Source organism: Hippoglossus stenolepis, chromosome 5 (assembly GCF_022539355.2).
Source record: "Hippoglossus stenolepis isolate QCI-W04-F060 chromosome 5, HSTE1.2, whole genome shotgun sequence".
Lineage (NCBI taxonomy): Eukaryota > Metazoa > Chordata > Actinopteri > Pleuronectiformes > Pleuronectidae > Hippoglossus > Hippoglossus stenolepis.
In genome coordinates this window covers 12,944,338-12,968,046 of record NC_061487.1, presented here as the reverse complement: position 1 = coordinate 12,968,046, position 23,709 = coordinate 12,944,338, and the positions used below count along the sequence as shown (strand labels likewise).

At 41.5% G+C, this 23,709-nt stretch overlaps 2 protein-coding genes across 5 annotated transcripts; both read right to left on the bottom strand.

The window, feature by feature from the left end:
- Nucleotides 1–283: 283 nt before the first annotated feature.
- Nucleotides 284–8,974, bottom strand: LOC118110069 (very long-chain acyl-CoA synthetase). The gene is made up of 10 exons (XM_035157650.1): nt 8,467–8,974; nt 6,520–6,729; nt 6,284–6,439; nt 5,308–5,432; nt 5,034–5,228; nt 4,866–4,956; nt 3,622–3,820; nt 3,445–3,542; nt 1,267–1,397; nt 284–1,059 (listed from the first exon to the last, which is right to left on the bottom strand). The coding sequence occupies exons 1-10, from the start codon at nt 8,927–8,929 to the stop codon at nt 883–885; spliced, it is 1,845 nt and encodes a 614-aa protein (XP_035013541.1). The 5' UTR covers nt 8,930–8,974; the 3' UTR covers nt 284–882.
- Nucleotides 8,975–9,575: 601 nt separating this feature from the next.
- Nucleotides 9,576–23,688, bottom strand: cep152 (centrosomal protein 152). Of its 4 annotated transcripts, none has more exons than XM_047340050.1 (28): nt 23,348–23,688; nt 22,757–22,876; nt 20,407–20,513; nt 20,213–20,273; nt 19,804–20,121; nt 19,134–19,284; nt 18,545–18,685; nt 18,144–18,283; nt 17,557–17,757; nt 17,314–17,461; nt 17,114–17,205; nt 16,853–17,016; nt 16,526–16,727; nt 16,194–16,298; nt 15,980–16,110; nt 15,765–15,893; nt 15,543–15,678; nt 15,268–15,453; nt 14,940–15,176; nt 14,643–14,774; nt 13,915–14,556; nt 13,280–13,355; nt 12,969–13,136; nt 12,801–12,885; nt 12,229–12,299; nt 11,880–12,036; nt 11,688–11,791; nt 9,576–11,603 (listed from the first exon to the last, which is right to left on the bottom strand). In XM_047340050.1, the coding sequence occupies exons 2-28, from the start codon at nt 22,841–22,843 to the stop codon at nt 10,765–10,767; spliced, it is 5,010 nt and encodes a 1,669-aa protein (XP_047196006.1). In that variant the 5' UTR covers nt 22,844–22,876; nt 23,348–23,688; the 3' UTR covers nt 9,576–10,764. The 4 variants fall into 4 exon arrangements, with proteins under 4 accessions (XP_047196006.1, XP_035013531.2, XP_047196007.1 ...); XM_035157640.2 differs by having other exon boundaries at nt 9,576–11,600; XM_047340051.1 differs by having other exon boundaries at nt 15,322–15,453.
- Nucleotides 23,689–23,709: the final 21 nt, after the last annotated feature.

Sequence of the window (23,709 nt, the reverse complement as noted above, 5' to 3'; positions counted from 1 at the left end):
ATGGACACCAATGAGGATTTGTGTTGAACGTGACACAACAAACCAGTCACGTGTGGTTATTTTAAGAAAGTCCCACGAGTTATTAAACTCAATGTGTCATAAAGTCTGCAGGACTTAAAAAGTCGCTTTTCTAAATTAACATAGATTAATGAGCCAAAAATAACAGACTCTAATATTTGCAGGATAAACATGAGGTATCAGTGGTGTGTGAAGTGTGAGTGTGTGAGAAATGAGTCATTTAGTCCACATTTATGATTCATTTCGTTTAAAATGAAAAGGGCCATTTTAGAGCATGTGATATCTTTATTTTGACTCTAACTTAGATATTTAACAGTGTCTTAAAAACCATGGGTCCAGATCGAATTAACAGTGTAGGAGGAAAATAAGAGATAGTTTCATTGCTTTAATTTATTCTATTAAGCACAAGAGGACATGTGTGACGGTGTTGACCATGGTCATTTCTGTGTCAGATCATTGGCCCTCAGTAGAGGGAGGGACGTCACAGCAGACTCTCATACAAAGAGAGGTGTATTGTATCCAGGCCAGAGATGTCCCCTCCTACACTGACAATGGGCTCCACAGAGCAGAATGCACTGAGAAGTGGCCGTTTTAACAAGAGGCTCACAGCTCGGCTTTCTTCAACAGCAAAAACTTGCTTATTGTTTAATTTGAAGCCACAGTGTCACTGCAGCAGTGTGTAAGTGTAGATGTGTTCTGCATATATGTCACTCGCAGCTCAGTGCAACAGCATCAAACATGTGTTACAGAGTCATGGGGGGATGGTTGTGACATGAATACAGAGGTAGAAGAACAAACATGGTGTGAAGATAAATCACAACCCAGCATCTTTCCCTAGATTTTTCCTACATATAAAAGAATCTTTTATATTTTGATTTTCCCTGATGTCACTCCATTGAAGATGTCCAGCGTTAGTGGGATGTAATTCCTCTCTTTCTCATCCAGGAAGTAGAGTGGGTCTGTTATTAGATTTGGGTCGAAGCCCTCCTCCACCAGCTTCCCCTTCAGATGCTTGAACGTGCCCGTCACCTCGATGGAGCTCTGCAGCAATCACAATGATTGAATTAGATGAATGATAGTAAATAAATGAAGCTCTCAACACCACAGAAAGAATCCATCCATTATCTATACCACTTATCCTGTGAGCTGTCACTGGGTGAGAGGCGGGGTACTTTCTGGAGGGGTCACCAGCGTATCACAGGACCAACATACATTTGAAAAACATTTAAATGACTGAGGAAAATGCACCTGAATCCTGATAAACCGTGGTCGTGCGTAGGCTGGCAGGAAGTTTCCAACCTGCTTAAAAACATCTGCAGAGTCTAACTTCTGTCCGTCGCTTAAAGTGACAGCAGCCATCCCAGCCCTCCCCTCCTGACCTGTAACAGAACATTAAATCAAGATGAACGAGAAATCAGTTGAACTGTACTGATTCAATGTACATAACAATACATAGTACATGCAGTGACATAATGGTACCCCTGGTATCACAGCTCTTAAAGGGGCAGTCCACCAATCTTACACGTAAACATCAGTAGTATAGATAGCCTGTGATAAAGGTTGTATAATTTGTTGTCAAGCTGTGGAGGAGAAAATGAACTTAAGTCAAGCCTGGGTATGAGTGGGCTTGTAACAAAAAAATGGAGGGTCTAATAAAACACAAGTTGTATCATGGGAAATGTAGGATCCAGTGTTTTGACAATTTACCCATACTGGGAACTAAAAGAAATGCTTTAAACAAGCTAGTTTGTAGAATTTGCCTTCTAACCTCATCTGAGGGTAAAAATGTTTATAGCTTTTCTGAACCTCAACACACCGAGTCAGGCTTTTGCCCAGAGCCCTCAAACTCTCTTGAAACACTCCTGCTTCAGTGTCTTCTCAACAAATCCTGGTCATTTTTTCTCCACCCGTCTCTTGCAAGCCTCTCGGTTCTTGTGGCCACTCAGACATCAGCGTCAGTCCACCGGTCGAGACGCACTTCAGTGTTTGCTTTCATTGTTCTGTGACTGAAAGTTAACTCTGATCCGAGTCGTACGATGTAACATGTTGCAATGTAGGTTATCTGTCTGTGTTTTGAACTTTGCGCTGCCTGTGTCTTTTTTGTCCTCTCTGGTTGATTTTTTACTTAACACGAACTGCGCCCGATCCCTGGGGTGAGGTCGCCTGTTAGCACATCACGGTTGGACTGGGACGACTTGAAACCCAGGATGACTTGTTCTCAGTCTGGTTTCAGAGTCTAAAACCAGTGATGCGATCAGTATGTGCATAAAACTGCTTTTATTGGTCAAAGTTTACGACCAGGGCATTGACTTCAACACACTGACCGAGTGTAAACACAGCTTCACCCGAGGCAAGGTCCACTGGGAGTTTATAACACGAGCTGTGACCTTTTACCTGAAAACAATGTGTCTGGTCTGTAACATGCACACAGAACAAAACCAACACGTGGAGCTCACATTTAACTTGCTCTTTATTTAAAATAATGTAGTGATTTATATTAGTTTAACCTATCAAACAGCTGGGAGAGAATACTCAATAAATCTGATGTGGTCATTAGGTTGGTTGTAGAAAAACTAAATTCCCTATGACTGTGAAATGAGCAGATACTTGTTGGTGTTCCCTGTTCATTTTAGTTAGAAATCAATTATTAAACATTAAGAAGTGACTCAACATCATGGTGAATTATTAACATGTGTTCAGTTGGGGTTTGTATAGTTGCACATGGCCAATAGATGGCTATAAACATATAAATAAATAGATGTATTATTAGATATATGAGTAGTTTAGTTTTAGTAATTAGTATTATTTTGACAGATCAATATTGTGTGAGACAAATGAAATAAAACCAACATTTAATTCAATTTTAAATGTTGAATGTTAAATTAATTATTATTTAATTATTTAAATTATTTATTAATGTTTTATTTTATTAAAATATTAAATGCTGGCTGGGGCTTTTCAGATTTCTGAAGCAAAGCATATGTTAGAGATAAATGAATCAATTCACTGATTAAAGAATTAATTAGGGTTAAATCATGAAATTAAATGTCTTAAAGATTATGTGAAAGGATTAAATTTACTCACTTAATACAATTTTCTATATTTAATTTAAGAATTGATGATTGATGACAACAAAAATGCCAAATAGTCCTAAGTAGCAGCCTCTTAAATATGAGCACACGCTGCTCTTCTGTTTAAAGTTATTGTCGAGTGAATATATTTAAGTGTTTTCAAATCTTTAGGACTTATCTGAAGACGGGATATTGTTTTTTAAGAAGTTGTGATGGATATTTTTCACTATTTCCTGACATTTTACTGATTAAATTAATTGCTCATCAAATGAAATTAGTTGTTATTTGCTGCCCTGGTTTATGCAACAGTTTCTGCTGCTGCATCTGTTTGAAGAAGATGTCCAGTGAGAATTACCTGGCACTTTAATTCCGTACACGTTGGCCTCTTTGACGCAGTCAGCCACCGTCATGACGTCAGCCACCTCCGTTGTGGCCACATTTTCTCCTTTCCATCTGGTGGTGACAATAAAAACCAAATCTTACAGGCTGCGTGGCACCAAGAGGTTTAAACTGCACGTGACTGAAACACAACCTGAACGTGTCTCCGACTCGATCGTGAAAATAGATGAAATCATCCTCATCGACACGCAGCAGGTCGCCAGTGTTGAAGTACACGTCTCCTTTCTTGAAGACGTCGTGCAGCTTCTTCTTCTCTGTCTGCTGCAGGTCTCTGGCATAACCGAAGAACGGAGTCCTCACTGATATTTCAGATACCAACAGTCCAGGCTCACCTGAGGGAAGAGGTTCAAACAGGAGAAGTTGGTGAGGTGACCCCACCAGTCTCTTCTGGTGTCATGTACAACAGAGACCTAGAGACAACATACTGTGTTTAAAGTAAAGTTTCACATGTACAACAATTATAAAGTGTTGTAGAGCACATGGATCATTCAGATGTATGAATGTTTAAAAAGGACTTAAATATGTTTAATGATGTACAGAATTCACTGAGGTGAAAAGTGCTGACTGGGGTCATAGAAAGGATATCAGAAATACTGATGTCATACGTTCAAGTAGACCTTCTATCCCTACATATTATTGTAAAACATGAACATACTGTTTTGGGTATTTTCCCTTTTAACCTCCGTCAAAGAGGTTATGAGTCCACCCCCATCTGTTAGTTTGTTATCAGGATTACTCAAGAACAACTGAATGGATTTACGTTAAACGTTGGTGAAAGCACGAGACACGGGCCAAGGAAGAACCCATTCAACTTTGGTGCAGATTACAGATTTCTCAGTGAGCTTTAATGGTGAGAGTGTGTACCTCTGCCAAGGCCAAACAGTCGCCTGATGGAAATACATTTAAATTCACTGGATACAGATTATTTGGATCTGAAACCAAAATCCAAACACTCATAAACATCAGTCCCCTTGACATGCCTGATCTTTGTTCATCAAGATCCATGAATTCTTCTCAGAGAAATCAAGGACAATGTCGAAAACTCAAACAAACATTTTATGGGTTATTTCCTGACCCATAATGCATCCTTCCACAGTGTTTTGTGGTGAACAGTCCTGTAGGTTTTGTGTAATCTTGTTTATAAACAAACAAACAAACAAACAAACGGACAGTACCAGAGTTTTTCTACATAATGATCCAATAATAATTTCCATCTTTACTCCACTGGGGATATATTCCAGTGTCTGTATTGTATTATAGAATTGTCCAATTTAAGGACAATGAGTTTAAAGACGTAGGTAATGGCCTTTTAAAAGCCAACTAAGTGTAACTTATAAAATTGAAATAGTAACCATATTATTTATGGTACTGACACACCTTTCGCAGCCTTTATGCAGAACCCAGATGAATCCTGCACAGGTTCTCCTCTTTCCACGTTGTATTTGATCACACACAATGGGAAGAGCATCTGCAAGACAAAAACCACAACCATATTGATGAACACATTTTACTTCATAATGTAGGAAAAAAAACAAGAACTGTTACCCTGTTGAGGAAGGAGTCACGCCCCACAGCGCCGATCTTGCCGGTGTAATTGTGCAGAGCAAAGTTCCCCTCTGTCGCGCCGTAAAACTCTTGGATTTGGATTTTCCCAAACCTGCTGATGAATTCCCTCCAGACATCAGCTCGAATCCCGTTGCCCAGCGCGAGTCTGACTCGGTGGTCTCGATCGTTGGGTCTCTGACAGGAAAGACGATAGGAGAACATCAGAGGTGACAGTAGCTGCATTAGTGTTTGTGCTGCCACAGACGGTACATACCTTTGGTGTGTTGCAGAGGTAACGCATGATCTCACCGATGTACTGTACGACAGTAACGTTATATTTTCTGCAGTCGTCCCAAAACTGAGAGGCAGAAAATTTACTCCTCAAAGCCACAGTGATACCTGCACACAAACAGCAAGGTGACAAACAGCAACCATGGAGGAGGAGGAGGTGGGGGACATTTTTTACATTATATACATTTTAATATTTTCTAAGCAGAAAAATAGTCAATAGTCAAAAACAGTCAATACAACCACCGTTGTTATCTGATGCACACAATGAGCCCATGTTTACCACTCGTTGTGTTACAGTTCTGCTAATGACAGCTCCTCTAAAGTGAAGCCACAGCGTCTTGGTTGCCCCCTGGTGGCTGGCTACAGTGCAGGTCATAAATCCCCCCTCCTCCATGGTAGTATGTGGGACATGGACTAAACTAAGACGTCAAAGTACACTGGTCAAATATATTTTCCTGTGATTTTAGGTACTTCTTATCACACTGATCTTTCTTTAAAAGATCCTTTTCCCGGTAAGTTTGGTTTTAATTGGTTATTAGATGCTATAACAACAAGGTGAAACATCATGATTGACAGCTGAGACTGACTCGTGATTGGTCGAGTACGTGATTCGGCACGACCTTGATACCTATATACTCTAGCTCCAAATGAGCGAGATGGCAGCGTTTGTATCCGGGATATTTGGGCTTAATTTCTGGACAGTGGGAGTAACTGGGGATGTGTCATCCATCTTTATATACAGTCTGTGGTTTGAGTGGGTTTTAAACATGATGATATTAAACACAATGAGTCACATTTACGGTCTCATTACTTCCACTTTGAGTGACAGAGGCTGGACGCACCGACCCTTGCATTGTTTTTGTTTTGGTCTTGGTTTTGTTGACAGTAAGGAAAATTTAGAATAACACTATAACCTCCTCCTTGAACTAAACGACTGTTAAACCCAGAGGTGTGCGTACCTCTCTCAATGGCTCCGGTGCAGCCGAGGAAGCCGGTGCTGTGGTACAGAGGGAGGCTGACGTAGATCACATCACCGGAGTGCACTCCTGATGCGCGCTGAAGCCAAGATAAGAACCACAGTTTGGTGTGAGTGATCACCGCTGCTTTAGGGAGACCTGGTGAAAAGAAGCCAGATGCTGCATGTAGGTGACATGTCGCTGTGGGATCACACATGTTAGAGCCTGAAGTAGCTCACCTGTTGTTCCAGATGTGTATATGTAGGCTGCTGGACTGTGCAGCGTCACGTGGGACCTTAGATCCTTGGACAGGGGCTCAGAAGAGGCCAGGCTCATTTTATCTGTGAAGCTCTCCATGCCGACGGTCGTGCTCGTGTCAGTCAGGATGTAAACAGTGACCTGCTGCTCCAGCAGACTGGGCAGGATCTCCTCCACTGCATCCTGCAACTCTGGAGATAAAACCCAAGGAGCATGATCGTTCTCTGACACTCAGAGACTTCAAATAGTTGAAGAAGAATGTGATCACATTCACAGTGGACAGTGTAATAGTGTTTTTTTGTAAGAGGCCACAAATCAAAACCTTTGATAATTTTCATATCTATAACAAATCATATTTTATAACATATTCAAACATGCAGTATGGTTTGAAGTTCATTTAAAATCTTATTTGGCAAAGTGCAACTAAACCTTGTAAATAAATCTGTGGAATCTGAGTAACATAAAAGGAAATACTTAGGTACAAGTACCTAAAGGTTTGAAGTAAGTACAGTGTTGTGAGTAGCTGTAAATACTTTCTACTAAGCTACCTCCTCTTTAATGTTCTGGCCTTTGTATAAAGTGCATTTGTCACCATTTCATATCATTAATAGGATTATTCCATGTTTTTAATCAAACCTCCTCATAACTCCATGCACATCACACATGTTAACAGAATCAACTCTTAATCTGAGGATTCTGACGTGTCATTAAAGTACATGTTCAACTCCTGAGGATACAATGACCTGGATGACTGAGAGTCTTTACAGTTCATTTAGTCACATCGCACAGACGACTTTATGAATCCTGTGCTCATGATGCATCCCAGAGGTTAATGAAATATAGAGATGAAAAGACAAAGAAAGTGTTTTACTGTAGCAGCAGAAATCTTTACAACCTGGCACCTACAATCAGTCACTGACCAACAGAACATTAATGAATGATTTACATCCTCATTCACATGTTTTAACCCATTTTAAAATGTTCCCTTATTAGAAAGAGGGGTTTAGGGCTGGGCAATAAAGAAATATCAATAGAATTTTAATAAATAACAATATAATAAATGTTCAATACATACTGATATAACTTATATATTGTGTAAGTACAGTGAGGAGGTATCTCACAACTTTCACTCAGGAACAAAAATCTATCTTTACAGTGAACAGAAATAATGTGACATTTGTCGAGATCCCTATCAATATCGACTGATATATGAACATTTTTATTTTAAATATATTTCATGGCTGTATTGCCCAGCCCAGCCCAAGTAAATTGTGTATTTTGTAAATATTATATACATATAGTTGGAAGACAATAAAATGACACACATATAACTGATTCACTTCAGATTTGTCAAATGTTTCGCTGTTTATCAAGTGGTTGTCATAAAGAAAAACCCACAGCCCTTAACTCAGGATCTAATCTCATTCTTAAATCTAAAAGTAAAAAATAATGTGACATTTATTGTGATAATTATCGACATTGACATAAACATTTTTTATCTTGGTATAAATGTTGGTCATATAGCTCAGCCCTAGTTTGTATTTAACTTTAGTAAATGATGAAGCTGCGTCAGGATCTTGAATCACTGATTAAATACTGTGGGTATGTGCACATGGGTCCTGAGCTCCACTGGGGTTTTTACAGGCTGGAATGACATTAATTAACCTGACATGTTATTTATATATTTGTTATTATTATTATTTATTGTGTAAAAAAAGTGTATGTTCAATTACTCCTCAAATAGTTAAAGAGTGAAAGTGCTCTGCAGGATTCCCTCGTACTCCAGGTGTGACCCAGATATTTTGTTCACATTTGAGGAACAAGAACCAACTTGTGAATTTGGAGGTGAAATTATAGATGATTCCCCCCCAAAGTTCTGCTGCAGACTAAGATGTGTTTCCAGCTGTAAGTGAATCTGACATATGAACCTGCAGCAGCCACCAGGGTCGATGCTCCGCAGCAGCTGAAGCAGTGCAACAGGGACTTGGATCTGACGTTGTGGTTGAGGAACGCGGCGGGGCATCCGATCTTCGCCAGGCCGAGCCACAGCCACAGGAACACGGGCTCGTTTCCCACGAACATCGCCACCGGGTCGCCCTGCTTCAGGCGGCCGCTCTGCACGAACACTCTGGCGGCCTGGTTGCTGAGCGCGTCCGCGTCCCGGTACGTGAACGTCTCATCCTTGAAACGGAGGTACGGTTTGTGCGGGTGCGTCCTCACCGCGTCCAGGAACCGGTCCAGGATGGTGTAGTTGTTCTGGATGTGTTTCAGGGTCAGGCGTCTCGTTTGGACTTTGTTCAGCACGTGTTGGAGGTCCAGGTGGAGGTAAGGGAAGCGGAGGAAGAGGAGGCCGAGCAGGAGCACAGCTGCACACAGGGCCCAGAGGAGCATGGTGATGTGTGGAGGAGTTCAGTTAGAGAGGCGAAGTTTCAAAGTGAAGAGGGAGAGGAGGGTTGGTGAAGGTGATGAGGAGGAGGAGGAACTACTGTGCTCAGTAGTTGGTGTTTACTCTTTTTTAACCCCTTCCGTTTTGGGAAGGGCGTTTTGTGTTCACCCTACAGTTGTATGATAAAATACTTGTTTTCTTTAAACGCATCCTACTGGCTTCTTGTTTTTGGCCCGGTTTATTTTTTAATCGTTTGTCCCTCATGCCCTTGACGTCTTAGGGACGTAACACACACACACACTCATAGATATTAGTTCCCTAGTAAGTCTGATGTCAATATCTATGCATTATTCCCTGACAAATCAGTGAAAATGACAAATATATATATATATATATCTCGCAATTGTAAAGAAAGTGATTCTGGATCTCTGTCTTTGTGCAGATCTGTGGCAAAATATTATGAATTTTTTCCCCATCCTTTCACTGAGTTTCATGAAAAATTGCTCAGTTGTGTTTGGTAATCCTGCTAACAAACAAACAAACAAACAAACAAACAAACAAACAAACACTAACAAGGACTCATCTCTTGTATAAACAATAGTTTAGATTCACAACAACAGGGTTTGCTTCACAAAAGAATTATTCTCTTAATTTGCAAGAAAATGATAAGATTTATTCAAGTGAAATAAAGCAATATATATAAATATAAAACATTCATAATCTATGCACAGCATGACATTAATAAGACAAACATATTTACAAAATATAAAAACCTAAAACAAACTAAAATCTAAGTCTTGGAGAAAGATTGAAAAAAAACTGTGACATAAGCTTTGAGTAGACGTTGACTTTATCTAACACTCAGTGCGTTTATGGAGGCGAGCTGCCAGCGTCTCTCATGCAAGGTGTCACAGGTTCCAATTCATGGTGGGCAGAGCTGCGACTTTAGACCTGAAGACATTCTTTTCAAAGTGCACAAACCCCTGATGTACGTGTCAGGTATATCAGGAAAGAAACACCTGAACACTCATGGACATTAACCTCCATCAGGTAACACTGATATTCATAACTAACTAACTATCTTATCACGGCTGTGTTTATCAAATCTCTCGGGCAAACAGTGAGACAGCAAAGACACTGAGCACTAACTAATCTCACAGTTTCTGCTGCTCCTGCTGAGGATGTGAAGAGCAGCACAGTGCTGGCAGCGTTTCAGGACAGACCTGCAGCTGCGGTTTATTTAAAACGGGACTGAAATGTGATGGAGAAAGAGAAAAAGAGAAACGGTTTTGGAGTGTTGCCTGAGGTGACAGATCGTACAAATCAGAGAGAAACTCTGGTTCTTTTACATTAAAAGAAATAGTTTGACATTATTGACAAATATGTATGTTTGTTTCTTGTCGACAGTTGAATGTTGAATATTAGCAATAATAAAAAAAGCACAAATGAAATGAAAGCGGGGGGAACACACGAAGTGAACAGAATCCACCCACCTGCTCCTCTGCAGCTCACTTGACAGCTCGTTTTCTCATTGAATCTTGTTAACCAAGCTAACCAGCTGCTCACTGTAGCTTCATGTTTAGCTTACAAACATACTAGTATCAACTTTCTCATCCAACTCAACAAGGGAGTGATTAAATGTGTTCGCCAATATGTCAAACTATTCCTTTAACGATCTTAACACAACAGACATAAAAACACTGCAATCAACTTAAAAGACAAACGTTCTACACTCATGTAAACTGTGTACACTGTATTGAAGGCACTATTTGGTAATGTAAGTGAAATCATCCAGTCAGTTTTGACTACTTCATATTTCCCCTCATATCTGCCTCTACACTTAGTATTTTTGTTGGTATAAGGGACTTTCAAAGCCGCTGTCCTGCTGCCGCTGCCTCAGCTCGGAAAACAGAGGCCTGGAAGCAACTCTTTGCTGCTGCTCAGCCTCAGAGCCAGGGGTGGGCTCTCTGTGGCTACTTATCTTCACACTGGGACAGTTTAAAGTCTGGGTTTGAGGCGTCTTCTTGGCGATTTCATTATAAACTGTCAGGTCGGACGCATCCGCGGAGAGACCACCGAACTCTTTAAAGTCGCTGGCCGCTGTCACAGAGACGGAAAACGGCTTCACAGGTTCTACTTTCCTCCCTGAGAAAGAGAGTCGGGGAACTGGGAAGCTTCTATCTGAGTCGCTGCTGGTCATGCTCCAGTCCGTGTGTTTCTCACCTCTCACAGGAGCCTCATGGACGAGAAAAGCTTTGCTCTGTTGCTCTGAGTCGGGGTGGTAGTCGGCTCCCTGCAGGTACAGCTCCCTGCTCTTGCTCCTCGCAGATGCACCGACTGAGTTCACCTGGGATGGAGGCGCCCTGTGATGCGAAGAGGTCGTCTGTTTGGACGGTTTGTTGGAGAGAGGGTTCGTGCGAGCAGAAGTTTGGGTTTGGTTTGGTTTCGTGGCTGCGTCCTCTGGGGCCGCCTCCTTCCCAGATGTGGAACTGTCCTGGTGGCTCAAAGGTTTAATCCTGTCTGCAGCAGCTGCTTTCTGCTCTGGGTCAGCTGACGTCTTTTCTCTTCTCTCCTCTGCTCTGATGTCAGGAAGCTCGGGAAGGGTTGACGGGTTCATGTTGAAAGCTGCGTTTCGAACTGGAGGGCAACCAACAGTGGATACAGTAGTTGAACAATCTGCTAAAAACAAAACACACATCATCAAAACATTGATATTTTGAGAGAATAATCCACAGTAACACAGCTCTGTACAACAGGACTCACTTGGTAAACTGTAGTTCTTTCCAGATTTACCTCGGACAGGCGTCTCTAGCACTTTAGCCATGGCCGCCAGCTTGCTTGCAGCATTCATTATTTTCTTTTCAGCTCTGCAGAACATGAGGATCAATACAGTTAGCCTGAGGAGCCATGATGAAGCAAGCACACAAACTTTAACAAACAAGTATGGCGTCTTGCCCTGTGGGTTTTCCTCCATCGTCCAGTAGCTCCTGCAGACAGGTCAGATAATAAAGCCGCATCTTTCTGGCCGTGTCCTGTCGCTCCCTCTGCACCTCCATGCGGATCATCTCTGCTGCTCGCTCCCGACTCTCCTGGAGGTAACGCAGCATGTCCTCTGTCATACAAAAAAAAACACAATCCCAGGCTGTGAGTTTGATGTAAATCTGTGTGTGAGCACTGACTCCTTCCATCACAGGTGTAATATTGTAGATTTACCACTTATTAATGCTGGTGTGCGTAAGAATTATTTAACTCCACACAGATACCCTCCCCACAAAAAAGAATAAATCCATGAAAGATAACAAACCTCTGATCTTTTCTACAGTCATCAAATATTGCTGCTTCATCTCATCCAGGCCTTGCTGAAGATCAGAACTCCTGCAACAAGAACATTAAATCTGTTGGTATTGTTCAACTGAAATTCATAAACACAACTAATGTCATCTATGAATGTTACCAACACCATCCTCATCCTGAAACTTAAGAAATTAATTTATTCCACACTAAAAAAGCCTTTAGTTTAAATCTATTATTTTCAGTTTCAAGTTACATACAATTTTATACTAATACTAAATATCTGCACAACTCTAATCTGACTGGATGATTTGTGGCAGCCATTTGCTTTACTTTGTCTCAATTTGTAACTGAATAGGATTAAATGTCTGATAACATCACATCACTCAAATGAAGGCAGACTGATATATTTTATAAACTAGGAGAAGATGGGTTTTGCAAATTACTGCAATAAAATACTGCAAGGTATTTGATTAAAAATAGAAAGTGATTATTTTTTGACATATTTTTGTATACAACAGATAAATGGTAACCATACAGTCCGAGAAACTAAATTACAATAAAGATGATAAAAACAGCACAAACCCTGAGGATTCTTTGGCTTTCTTCACTTCTTCCAGCTGCTGCAGATGTTCCTCCTTCGCCTTCTGTAAGCTGTGCTCATGCTCGTCTACGAGAGATGAGGCATCTCATCAACACAGAGGCACAGATGTAGTTGAGTAATACATTTGAAATGCATAGAAAACCATGTACCTTTGAGGCGCTGCACTGTGGTTTTGTGTCCTCGAACACTGAGCTGGAGTTGACGGCAGGCTTTCTCCAAGTGTCTCTGGAGCTCCTGGTTTTTCTTCTGCAGTTTGCTTGAAGTCTCAGAGCACTCCTTCCTGCAGCGAGCCGACTCCTTCCTCTGCGACAAAGAGCCTGGACAATGTGGACAATATCGTTGAGTACATTTGTCGATGGGAACTTTTATAAGGTCTAATCAAATCTGTTAATACTGAATCTCAAATGAATAAAGTACAAATGTTTCCCAATGCCATGTGAAGTGGAGACACATGACATACTCAGCATTTTGTCCATTTCTTGTTCATGTTGTTTCTGTGTTTCTTTTAACACACGGATGAGTCTCTCCTCACTGATCTGAAGGACAGAAATGAAACCATGAAGCAACTCAAACATAGCACCGCATCACAGACACAATCAGAGAAAACAATGGCACTCAGTAGAGCACAGACCTCCGCCAAGGCCTGACAGTTCCCTTGAACACCATCAAACGGCACCACATTTCACAGACTCATAGAAACCAATCTCTTAAATGGTCCTGCTTGTTCCTGCTGTTAAACATAAACAATGTCCTATCGCTCAATGTTCAAAGTGAAAAAAAAATCCTGGATCCACCCCCTGATCCGGATCTGAACCAAAATTGGATTGGCTCTTCCCAGAATTGTACCTCATTATTCCACCATGTTTGGTGTTAATCCATCCAGTAGTTTTTGTCTAATGCTAACAATGGTGGAGGGAAATATTGACAAGTGATTGGAGCAGCATATAACCATGGCAGCACTCTGTGTTTGGCAACAACCTTTGTTTTGATGTAGATTCAGCAAATTAATAATTTCGCAACACATCCTCCTAAATCCTTCACAGATTACACCACTCCATTCATCATTAGACGACAGATAACCCAATAACAACTCACTTTCTTCCACTCCTTCTTGGTCTGGGATATCGCCCTGCTGACCACGTCTTTGCAGGATGTTTGGAGGACCTGTGTTATTGTTGTCTCTGCTGCGGCCTCGCTGGTCCTCCTGGTGTTTTCAGTGCCCTGCTGATCAGTTTTGGGATCTCCAAGAAGTTGTGCCTGGACATGTGCCATTGCAGATTGAAGCTCTACCAACAGTTCCTCCCTCATCTGCTGTCTCTGAGTCAGCTCACTCTCAGCGTGCCGACATCTCCACTCCTCTTCTCGGACCCTCAGAGTCTCCTGAAGCTTGGCCTCCATCTGCAGGAGCAGCTCCTTCTTCTGGAGCTCAGCGTCCTCTCTGGCCTGCTCCAGCTTCTTGTGTTGCTCTTGCAGCTTGGTGTGATACACCTGCTCACTGCGGAACTGAATGACGGAGATCTCCTGCTGTTTGTCTCTGTTCCAGACCGCTCTAGCTCCGGCCAGCTCGGCCTTCATCAGGGCAGCTTGTGCTCTCCTCACTTGCTCCACCTGGCACTGGAGTGTCAGCACCTCCTCTTGTAGCTCCTCCAGCCTCTGCGCTCCAGAGCTCTGCTCCTCCTGCTGGTTCTTGTGTTTCTTATGCCAATGCTCCTCTGCCGCCCTCAGAGCCTGGGACACCTGGAACATTTAAAGGATTATACATGATCACAACAGAAAAGCCAGATGACAATATTTGTTTTACTCAAAGATAGAAAACATCATACTTGTTGTTCAGTGTGTTTTTCTTGCAGTTCTTCCCATTTCTCTTTCTCTGTTTGGAGAGAGGCTTGATATTCTGGTAATGAAGTCAAATCCTCGATCCAGCGATTGTAGGCCCTGGTCACTGCACCTTCAACCTGTTACACCAACACAGATGTATAAGAATTATACATGTATAACACAAAGTAGAAAATAGCATTAAAATAACCAAGTACAGTGGTATTGGTTTGTTGTTTCCAATTGGTCCCACCCATACAAAACTATAAGATAAAGCAGATGTATTATAAAGAGAACTCAGTGACCTGCTTAGCCATGTCCTCCAGATGATTCTCCTGAAGCTCTCTCTGGACTTGTTTCCTGGCCTCCTCCACAGCCTTACGTTTGACTTTGTCAGCCTCCAGTTGCAGCTGTTGTTTCAGGGCGCTGAGCCTGGAGTCCAACTCCTCAGGAGTAGTCGTCTCACTGATGCCCTCGTCCTCCTCTGTCTGACAGGTTACCTCAGCAGTCTCTCTGTGCTTCTCCCTCCTTTCCTCCTCCATCTACACAAAAGCAGGAGAAAAACATTCAGGTCAGAGATGAAATTCTCATTTGGGAGATCAGGGAGCTGACAGGGATTGTAGGGAATCATACTTTTTCCACTTCCTCCCTACACGCAGCCTTGGCTGAGGCTACATGAGAGTTCACCTGCTGCTGGATCTCAGCCTCCTTCTGTTTGGACCAGAGAGCTTTCAGTTGGTTTACTGAGGCCTGATGCTGAGCATCCAGCTCCGACCTAAGCTTCTCCACAGCTGAAACACTCTCCTCTCTCATTTTTTGCTGGGAATAAAACCCAATCAATCATAAATGCTTCAATGTTGATTTTGTGTGATTTCTCATACACATTATAGGATCTTTTATTTTCTTACCTCAATATTTCTGATCAAAGCCTCCTCCTTCTCCCTGTTGTGTATTCCTTCTTCGACCATGTCTTTCTCTTTGCAGACAGATATATAACATTCTTGTACAGCCAACATCTTATCATTGGCCTCAGATAGCTGGGTCCTGTACAGGAAGACGTGAACACTATTAACAAGTTGCAAAGGTTTACAGTTGACTTAGATTCTCAGTGTCAGGGTCTGAGGACGTACTGTAACTGTTGGATCTGCTGCAGGTGCTGTGCAGTCAGCTGTTCAACCTGAGCATCATGTTCCAGCATGAGCTCAGTTTGGACCCTGTTCACTACGTCATCCCTGTACTGCTGATGAATCCGTTCAGATCTACATGAAGAAACAGAGATTGCCTACATGAATCAATACAATAGATAATATAAGCAGTATGTGATTAGCATCCCTCTGTGTTTCACCTCTGAGCAGCCTCCTGCTTTTCTTGGTCCAGCTCCTGGATCATCTCCCTCATCTTAGAGCACAGCTCTGCGTTGGCACACCTCACCTTCTCCTCACTCTGTTTCAGCTCTTGATTCTTTTTCTCTAGCATCTAAAATGAACACAGAAGAAGTCTTTCAATATTTAGTGCAAAAAGTAAGAACAAAAATAATGAGAATACCAACTGCCACAAACCTCCACTTGTTCCTGCAAGTGTTTCTTATCTTCCTGTAGTTTCACCAACTCTTTGTGAGACTCTCCAGTCATGTCGAGAGGTTTCATCTGACTTTTCTCTCTGACCTGTGGACATAAAGTAGTTTTTAAAAGATAGTTTTTATGATCACGGTACATATTAGAGCTATTTCATCTATTACAATGTATTTGTACCATGCGACTTATACCAAGTTTTAGTTCCCTATTCTTGTGTGTGTGTCATGGAAAATGGTTTTAATAGGTTCCTCATCCACCTTAATTGTCAGCAGTTCAATATTAGATCTAGCGTGTGTTTATACAGGGCGAGTCCTTACCGAAGAGCTCAGCTTGGCTTCTTCTAACTGACTGCTGAGTTCATTTACTTGGCTCTGACAGTGCTGAAGCTCCCCCTGCAGCTGAGTGATTTTTTGCCGCTTCCCTTTCAGACTACTCAGACAGCGTTGCATCTCCACACGCAGCAGCCGCGAAGCCTCGTCCTTGGGCAGCTTGGAGTCTGACAGATGAGCCAAGGCCGGGCTGATGAAACAGAAGGGAAAGTTAGAAACTTGTTGTTTCACAGTAAATACTTGCACTCATTGCACAAAGACAAAAGGACGCAGGCTGTGAAGATAATCAGAGGCCCTATAATGATTCCAGTGTACCTTTGGAGGATTCCATTTTTCTTGCTCATTTTCTTTAATCCTAAATCCACACAGGAGTCAGACAGCTGATGATCCCAGTCACTGTTCAGATCTAACGCAATTACGCCATGTTTCACAGCAGATTCATACATAGTGATCTGCTCCTTCAAATCGGCCAGGTCCTCCTTCAGGGTAAACATGTCAAAAATAAAAAAGATTTAATTTGCATGTTAAATGTTTTCAGAGTGGTTTCATTTGTGGCACAAAAATGAGAGCGCAAACCTGCAAAGCTTTGTTCATGTTTTCAGTCAGAGCCTTGGCTGATTGAGTCTGTTGAAGTTTAATTTGCACCTGACTCATCTCCTGCACTGAGGCTGAAGAAAACCACAGTGGATAAAAAAAAAACATCAATTAGTATTGAGCAAAGTAAAGATATGAGCATAGAAGTTAATTAATGTCCACAAACAGTCGCCTTCACTCACTTGTCTGCAGTAGCTTAGCACATTGATGCTGACTCTCCTCCAGTCGCTGAGTGAGGCCGTTGATGACTCTCGCCCTCTCAAGTTGCTCCTCCTCTCTCTGGCACTCCAGCTGCTTCACCTGCTCTCGTACCCTCTGACTGAAATCAGTCTGGAAGGATCAATACAAAGCCGTTAATGTTTATGTCTTATGACAATGTCTGATGAACAGCCTGTTGACACATTAATCTCAGAAAAAACACAGACCTGTTCATGCAGAGCCTGAGAAGAAGAGTCCATCTTCTGCTTCAGGGTTAACAGTGCAACGTCATGCTGTTCTCTGATGATGGTAAGGTCCCGGTCGTGCTGCTCTCGCACTCTGGACAGGGTGTCGGAACGACAAAGCTCCAACATCTGCTGCTTCATGCTGTCCACTGCAGCGTCCGCCACCCTCTGCTTCCTCAGGTTCTGCAAACAAAGTAAAACTATTGTACAAAAGTCTTTAATCAAAACTTTCACTGTAAATATTAACACTCTTTCCTTGTTTCAGTAAGCTCTGCACATTATTTTGATTATTTGATCGGATTTTAATTTGAAAGGTTTGAAGCTGACAGTACTTTCAAAGGCATTAAATAAATACTGTATGACTGATTATTGTCTTTTCCTTCTTTATTTCTTCCATAAGCTGAACTTGGCTGATAAAGATTGTTGTAGTTTTTACATATATCTGACTAATCTACCGCAACAAGCCTAAAGAAATTACAGATAACCTAGTATATTACACACCATCTTGTATTTTGCTTTAAACACTTATGATGTGGTTGAACAGTGGAGTGTGTCAGCACAGAACTCACCTCATGGTCTCTCTCAGTAAGGACCTGTATTTGCTGCTCCATAGCCTTCACTTTATTTTTCATCTGCACCTCTTGCTCCTTTACCTCTTCAACCAATCGACTTGATTCCTTTAGACTGATTGCTAGGCCATCCTTTTCATCTATTGATGATAAGAAAAATGACAATGCCCCCGTGAGCAGCACATCCAACAAAAATAAGGATACAACAGGCCAGTGCAGGATTCACCGATTCTATAGATAGCACAAACCCACTCAACGGCCACAAGGGGGCAGATGAATGAGTAAAGATGTGTGATCTTATTTTATTCTATCAATCTCAATAAACTATGAGTTATGTTCTGCAGTGAAGTGAAAGGCAAAGCCCACCCCCCATTTTGCAGGTACAAACTGTTCAAACATACCTTTGACAATTGCAAACTGATGCTCGATGTATCTCATATTACGCCTTGAATCTTCCAGTTTTTGCTCCAAGTCTTCAATTTGTCTCTGCTGAGCTTTGTTTAAAATCTGCAGCTGAGCGAGTTGCTCCCGGTCAGAAGTTTCTGAAACACAGCACAACAATGTAAATACAACAAATCAAACATCAACCCCTTATTTAAACAGCGAGGAAGATATTTAATATCTCTATGTCATTTGAGAGGGGGTATATTATACAACTACAATTTGGGTCTCCAGTTTCACTGTAGGAAACTGGGATTAATCAAGGGCTCCATGTCGTTATGTCTGTTTAGGTCTATTTGTATCACAGTTTTGATTTCAGGTTTCAGAGTCATTAAACCCTGAATCTTTATTGCTTCTACACAAGGATTTTAAAGAAGTCACTAAACACAGATTTTCCCTTCAGATTATTCTGCAGTAGTTCAGGTAAATTTGTTCAGTCTGGAGGAGACACATCTCAAAGGTAAAATGAAACCATGGTTAAACCCCGTGTTAGTTTGTATGGTTGGTCCACAGAACAACTCAACTGTAAATCAAGACTGTAACACTCACGTTGTGTCGAGTCGAGGAATTCTCTCTGCAGAAGGTCAAACTGAGCGCCTTGGCGAGCAACCTGTGGGTTAAACATCTTTGGCTGGTGGGCAGGATGGTGAGGATTGTAACTGGCCTTGTACTGATTGGCAACATTGTCTCCAGCTCCAGGCTTCAAATTCAGAGAAACAAAGACACAAAACGAAGACGGAGAATGTTTGAAACACAAATATATATCTATATATATATCTATATATATAACAATTGACTGAGTCAATATAACAAAACTTCATAACTGCACAAAATACAAGCTTCCGGATATTAAAATCATCATTTTTGAATTATTAAAGAAAAAATAATGTACAATATGAATTCAAGGACAAGCAAGATTATTTTGGATTCAAATGAAAAAATGGAGACTAGTGACTGGAACAGTTAAAAACAATATTTCAATTATTATTTATAAAAATAATTATAGGACATGATAACTAATAGACGCTCTGTGGGACATTGTTTTTACTCTGAGAATAGATAGAAAGCATGTCCTTAAATTTCTAGGACACTTTAAAGAACAAGAGAAGCTATCCCTGCTATGAATTATCAAAACATTGAAACTTTGTATTCTTAATACGACACATGTAAAACCCTACCGTTACATTGGCGGTTTGCACTGATGAAACAGTCCACTCACCTGAAATTGGTTTCTGGTATTTTGGTCCCCATGGTTTTGCACATCTCTGTATCCTCCGTCTCCGTTACATTCCACATGGTTATTAGATTCTTGAGAATATGGTTTAGACTCATACTCTGTGGAGAAGTCATTGGTCTCTATAGATTTATCTGTGCCCATGCTCGTGTACGTATAATCTCCTTGGGTGAACTGGTGATCCCCTGACTGCTGGTTCCAGGTGGGAGGCAGAGGTTGCCTCTGCTGTCCATTAATCTGATCAGCAACATCCTCGTAAGTGTACTCGTCACGAGAGCCCAGATCATAGTCACCGTCATAGTTCTTCAGAGAGACATTGACAGTAAGAAGGATTTTTATTCTCCTTTAGAAGTTCATAACATAATCTGTTAGTAAAAACAAACTATAATTCTACCTGCTCATGAGAGATTGGCTTTGGAGGATTTGACCATTGCTGAGTCCATGTTGACTGTGGGCTGAGTAGAGAGGGCAAGAGAATCAGAATTATATTATAAAAGACTCATGGAGAAGCTGCTTGTCTGATACCACAGGCAGACCTCACCAAATCTGAGATGTCTCGTGTGTCTGCAGCATCATCATGTGTGTTACCTGTTCCTGGTGTTTTTATTGCTGCAGGTAGAGTACTCAAGCTCTGGGGTGGAGTCTCTGCTGTCCTCCAGCATGTCATCAGGCAGGTCTGTGAGCAGTTTGTGCAGCTGTGGAAAAACAGCACAAGGAAATGAGTCACCATGGTTGCTCCGCAACTGAGTTATAAAGTAACACCGATTTGTAAATAATAAAAAAAATCACTAACCTAACAGACGGAGAAAGAGAGCGTGTCAGGGGGTGTGTCTGAGTTTTGATTCAAAGTGATCAGTGGTTACTTTAAAGTTAAAATTTAATATAACTATATTTCATTATTTATTAGTGTGCACTATTGATTTGTTATTGTGTGTTTACTTCATTCTGTAATCAAAGCTAAAACATTTCATTATTTGATTAGTTACAAAAGAATTGCAAACGTTGCAGATTAATGAATCTATCAAAAATGTCCTACATTTCTGATAAAAGCTTCTTAAATGTGGGGATATGGTACTTTAACATTAATCAATACTGAGGGTACTTGTTACAGCCGTAAATAAAACAAAGCTTTACACAATCAACATCTTGTTCTCTCAGTGTTAAAACATCTGCGCTCTTTGACTTAAAGGCAAAAGGGAAAACAGAAATAGACACACACACGCACACACACACACGCACACACACACACACACACACACTTGCTTTTAAACCAACCATGTGAGATAGAACAAGCACAGCCATTTGCACTTACTTCCCATAACGACAGTCGAATATTCCTCAAATCCTCCACAGTGGTCAAAACAGAAGGACCCATATTATCCCATTTACAAATTCAACAAAGATTGAAGAAGCAATTCTTCTTCAGCTGTGAAGCCACATGATAACCACATAACCTAATCTTTCTGCACTGAAGACCGTCCGTGAGAACCGTCCAAAACGTCCCTGGCATGTTGTCAGCGCTCAATGGCATTCTTGTGTTTTGCTCCCAAAGAACTCCATTGTTTTGTCAAACATATAGGAAGGTTAACTGGAGCAGAAACAATCATGTCCCACTAGGCCAACATGTGAATAATAAGCAGGCTATATCCAAAGGAAAAAATTCCATTTAAGAATTAAAATACAAAATCTAATGTGTGGCAGCAAACAGGCAAGACATCCAGCAAACAGCTTTCTTCATGCTTGCTCTGCCCAAGAAGAAGTGGGGTCAGACACAGAAGCAAGGCAACCTAGATAGAGAGAAAGTAGGGAAACCACAGGGCAGAGCTAGTTTCACCGTGACACACCTGAAAAGAGGCATTTTCTCTGAGCCAATAATAGCTCCAGTTTATGGCGCAACAGACGTGTAGGCGTGGATAATAACACAGCACGCCCCCCAAGCTGTGAAGCTGTGAAGCCGGCAGACTTGTGAAACTCACATGTGCACACCTCAAATGCTTCCCCATACAACAACAACACAAACAAAACACAAATCTGAAGAACCTGATAAATTGAAGGTTCTCAAAGGAGAGGGAACTGTTGGGTTTCTCTAAAATCTTTAATGTCTCAACCTTGCTATGTAAAGTGGCGTTTGTGGTATGTTATAATTTAGCGCGATACAAATAAAACTGATTTGAAAGGAGAACATTATTTGCTAAATGTACAGATATTAAAATGTACATCATGAGGGAGCAAAGGTATTAGTAGGGCTGCTGGGTTATATGGCCTGAAATTACATCGAAACAAAAATGTCATATTAGTCAATATTGATAATTATAACGATAAATGTCACATTATAATTTGTAGTCTTTTGTTTTTTCATTAGTTTAAAGACTGATTTTAGCTTTTGGGGAAGATTATGGTTTTAAACGCCTCTTTATGGGCAGAGAGTTAAACACTGGATAAACAGCAACATATTTTACAAATGTTAAGTTTATGTGTAATACCTCCTCAATGTGCTATATCATACATATAATCAATATAATCAATGTATATGGGACTTTTGTTATATTGCTACTGATTAAAATTATATATATATTATATACAATAATTACAGATATTGCTCTATTCCCCCGGCAGAGGTGATAGTAATTTTGGTATCACTTAAGTACAGACAAATAATACTGTAAGAACTTCCTGTCTACAATTGTAAACTATCCTGGATATATATATATATATATATATATATATATATATACACACACTGTATATATACTGTAATTTGGCATATTGAACAACAGCTGATGTTTGACCTTGTGAAAATCTTATTCCCGCAGCTCAAATAACCCGGATAGCTGTAAGGTAATCACAACAGCACACAACCACAGTACAAACACATAACTGTAACACACATGTTAACCAAACATCTCTACAACGCTCCAGCTGGGAATGTTTACTGCACCTCCTGCTCTCTGGCATAGTCCTCCTGGTCGTACTCCTCCTCCTCATGCTGGGTCTGAAGAGCAGCGCTGTCAAAGTCGATAGACATGATGCACAGCCTGCAGGTGAGGGGACACACAGCCTGCAGGTGAGGGGACACAGAGCCTGAAGATTAGGGGACACAGCCTGCAGGTGAGGGGACACACAGCCTGCAGGTGAGGGGACACACAGCCTGCAGGTGAGGGGACACACAGCCTGCAGGTGAGGGGACACACAGCCTGCAGGTGAGGGGACACACAGCCTGCAGGTGAGGGGACACGGACACAAATCAGAGTAATGGAGGGAAATCAGGAACTATGTGGAACTCTGCTCTTGGTGTGTAATGTTGTGAGATCGCAGGGCTCCTGGATGTGGGAACTATAGGTTGTGGTTAGGGTGAAGCATCATTACATAGTGAGGCTCTAGTTAAAGTATGGGGTTAAAAGTCTTCGTCACAACAACCTACTCCACAGCCCTGTGATCTAAAGCCAAACACACATCTAATCATGTGTCGTCTCAACTTAGCGAACACGAGCGGTCAGTTCAACATCCTGTGTGAAATCATGACGCTTACCTTTCAGTCAAACCGGGGCCGACGCTTCTTCTGTCGAGCTGCTTATTCCTTCAGGGGAGTTACTGCGAATTAACTGCCAGCAACACATGTGTTTACATTACAAAGCACTGCTGCTAGCTAACTAGCTAACCTGGCCATGTTAGCTTGACTTAGCAGCGAGTACTACTAAAGTTTAAACATGACAAACACCATATTTGAACATGTCCGCAGAGCTCGTCGGGTAACGAGAGTTGTTGTCGTGGAGCTCGTGCAGGTTGAACACCGCTGAGGGTGAATTGAACCGAGCAGGAGACAGAGAGGAGAGAAACAAACAGCGGAGTTAGACTCTTTCTTTAAGAACCCGAGGCTCGCCCACTTTGAAA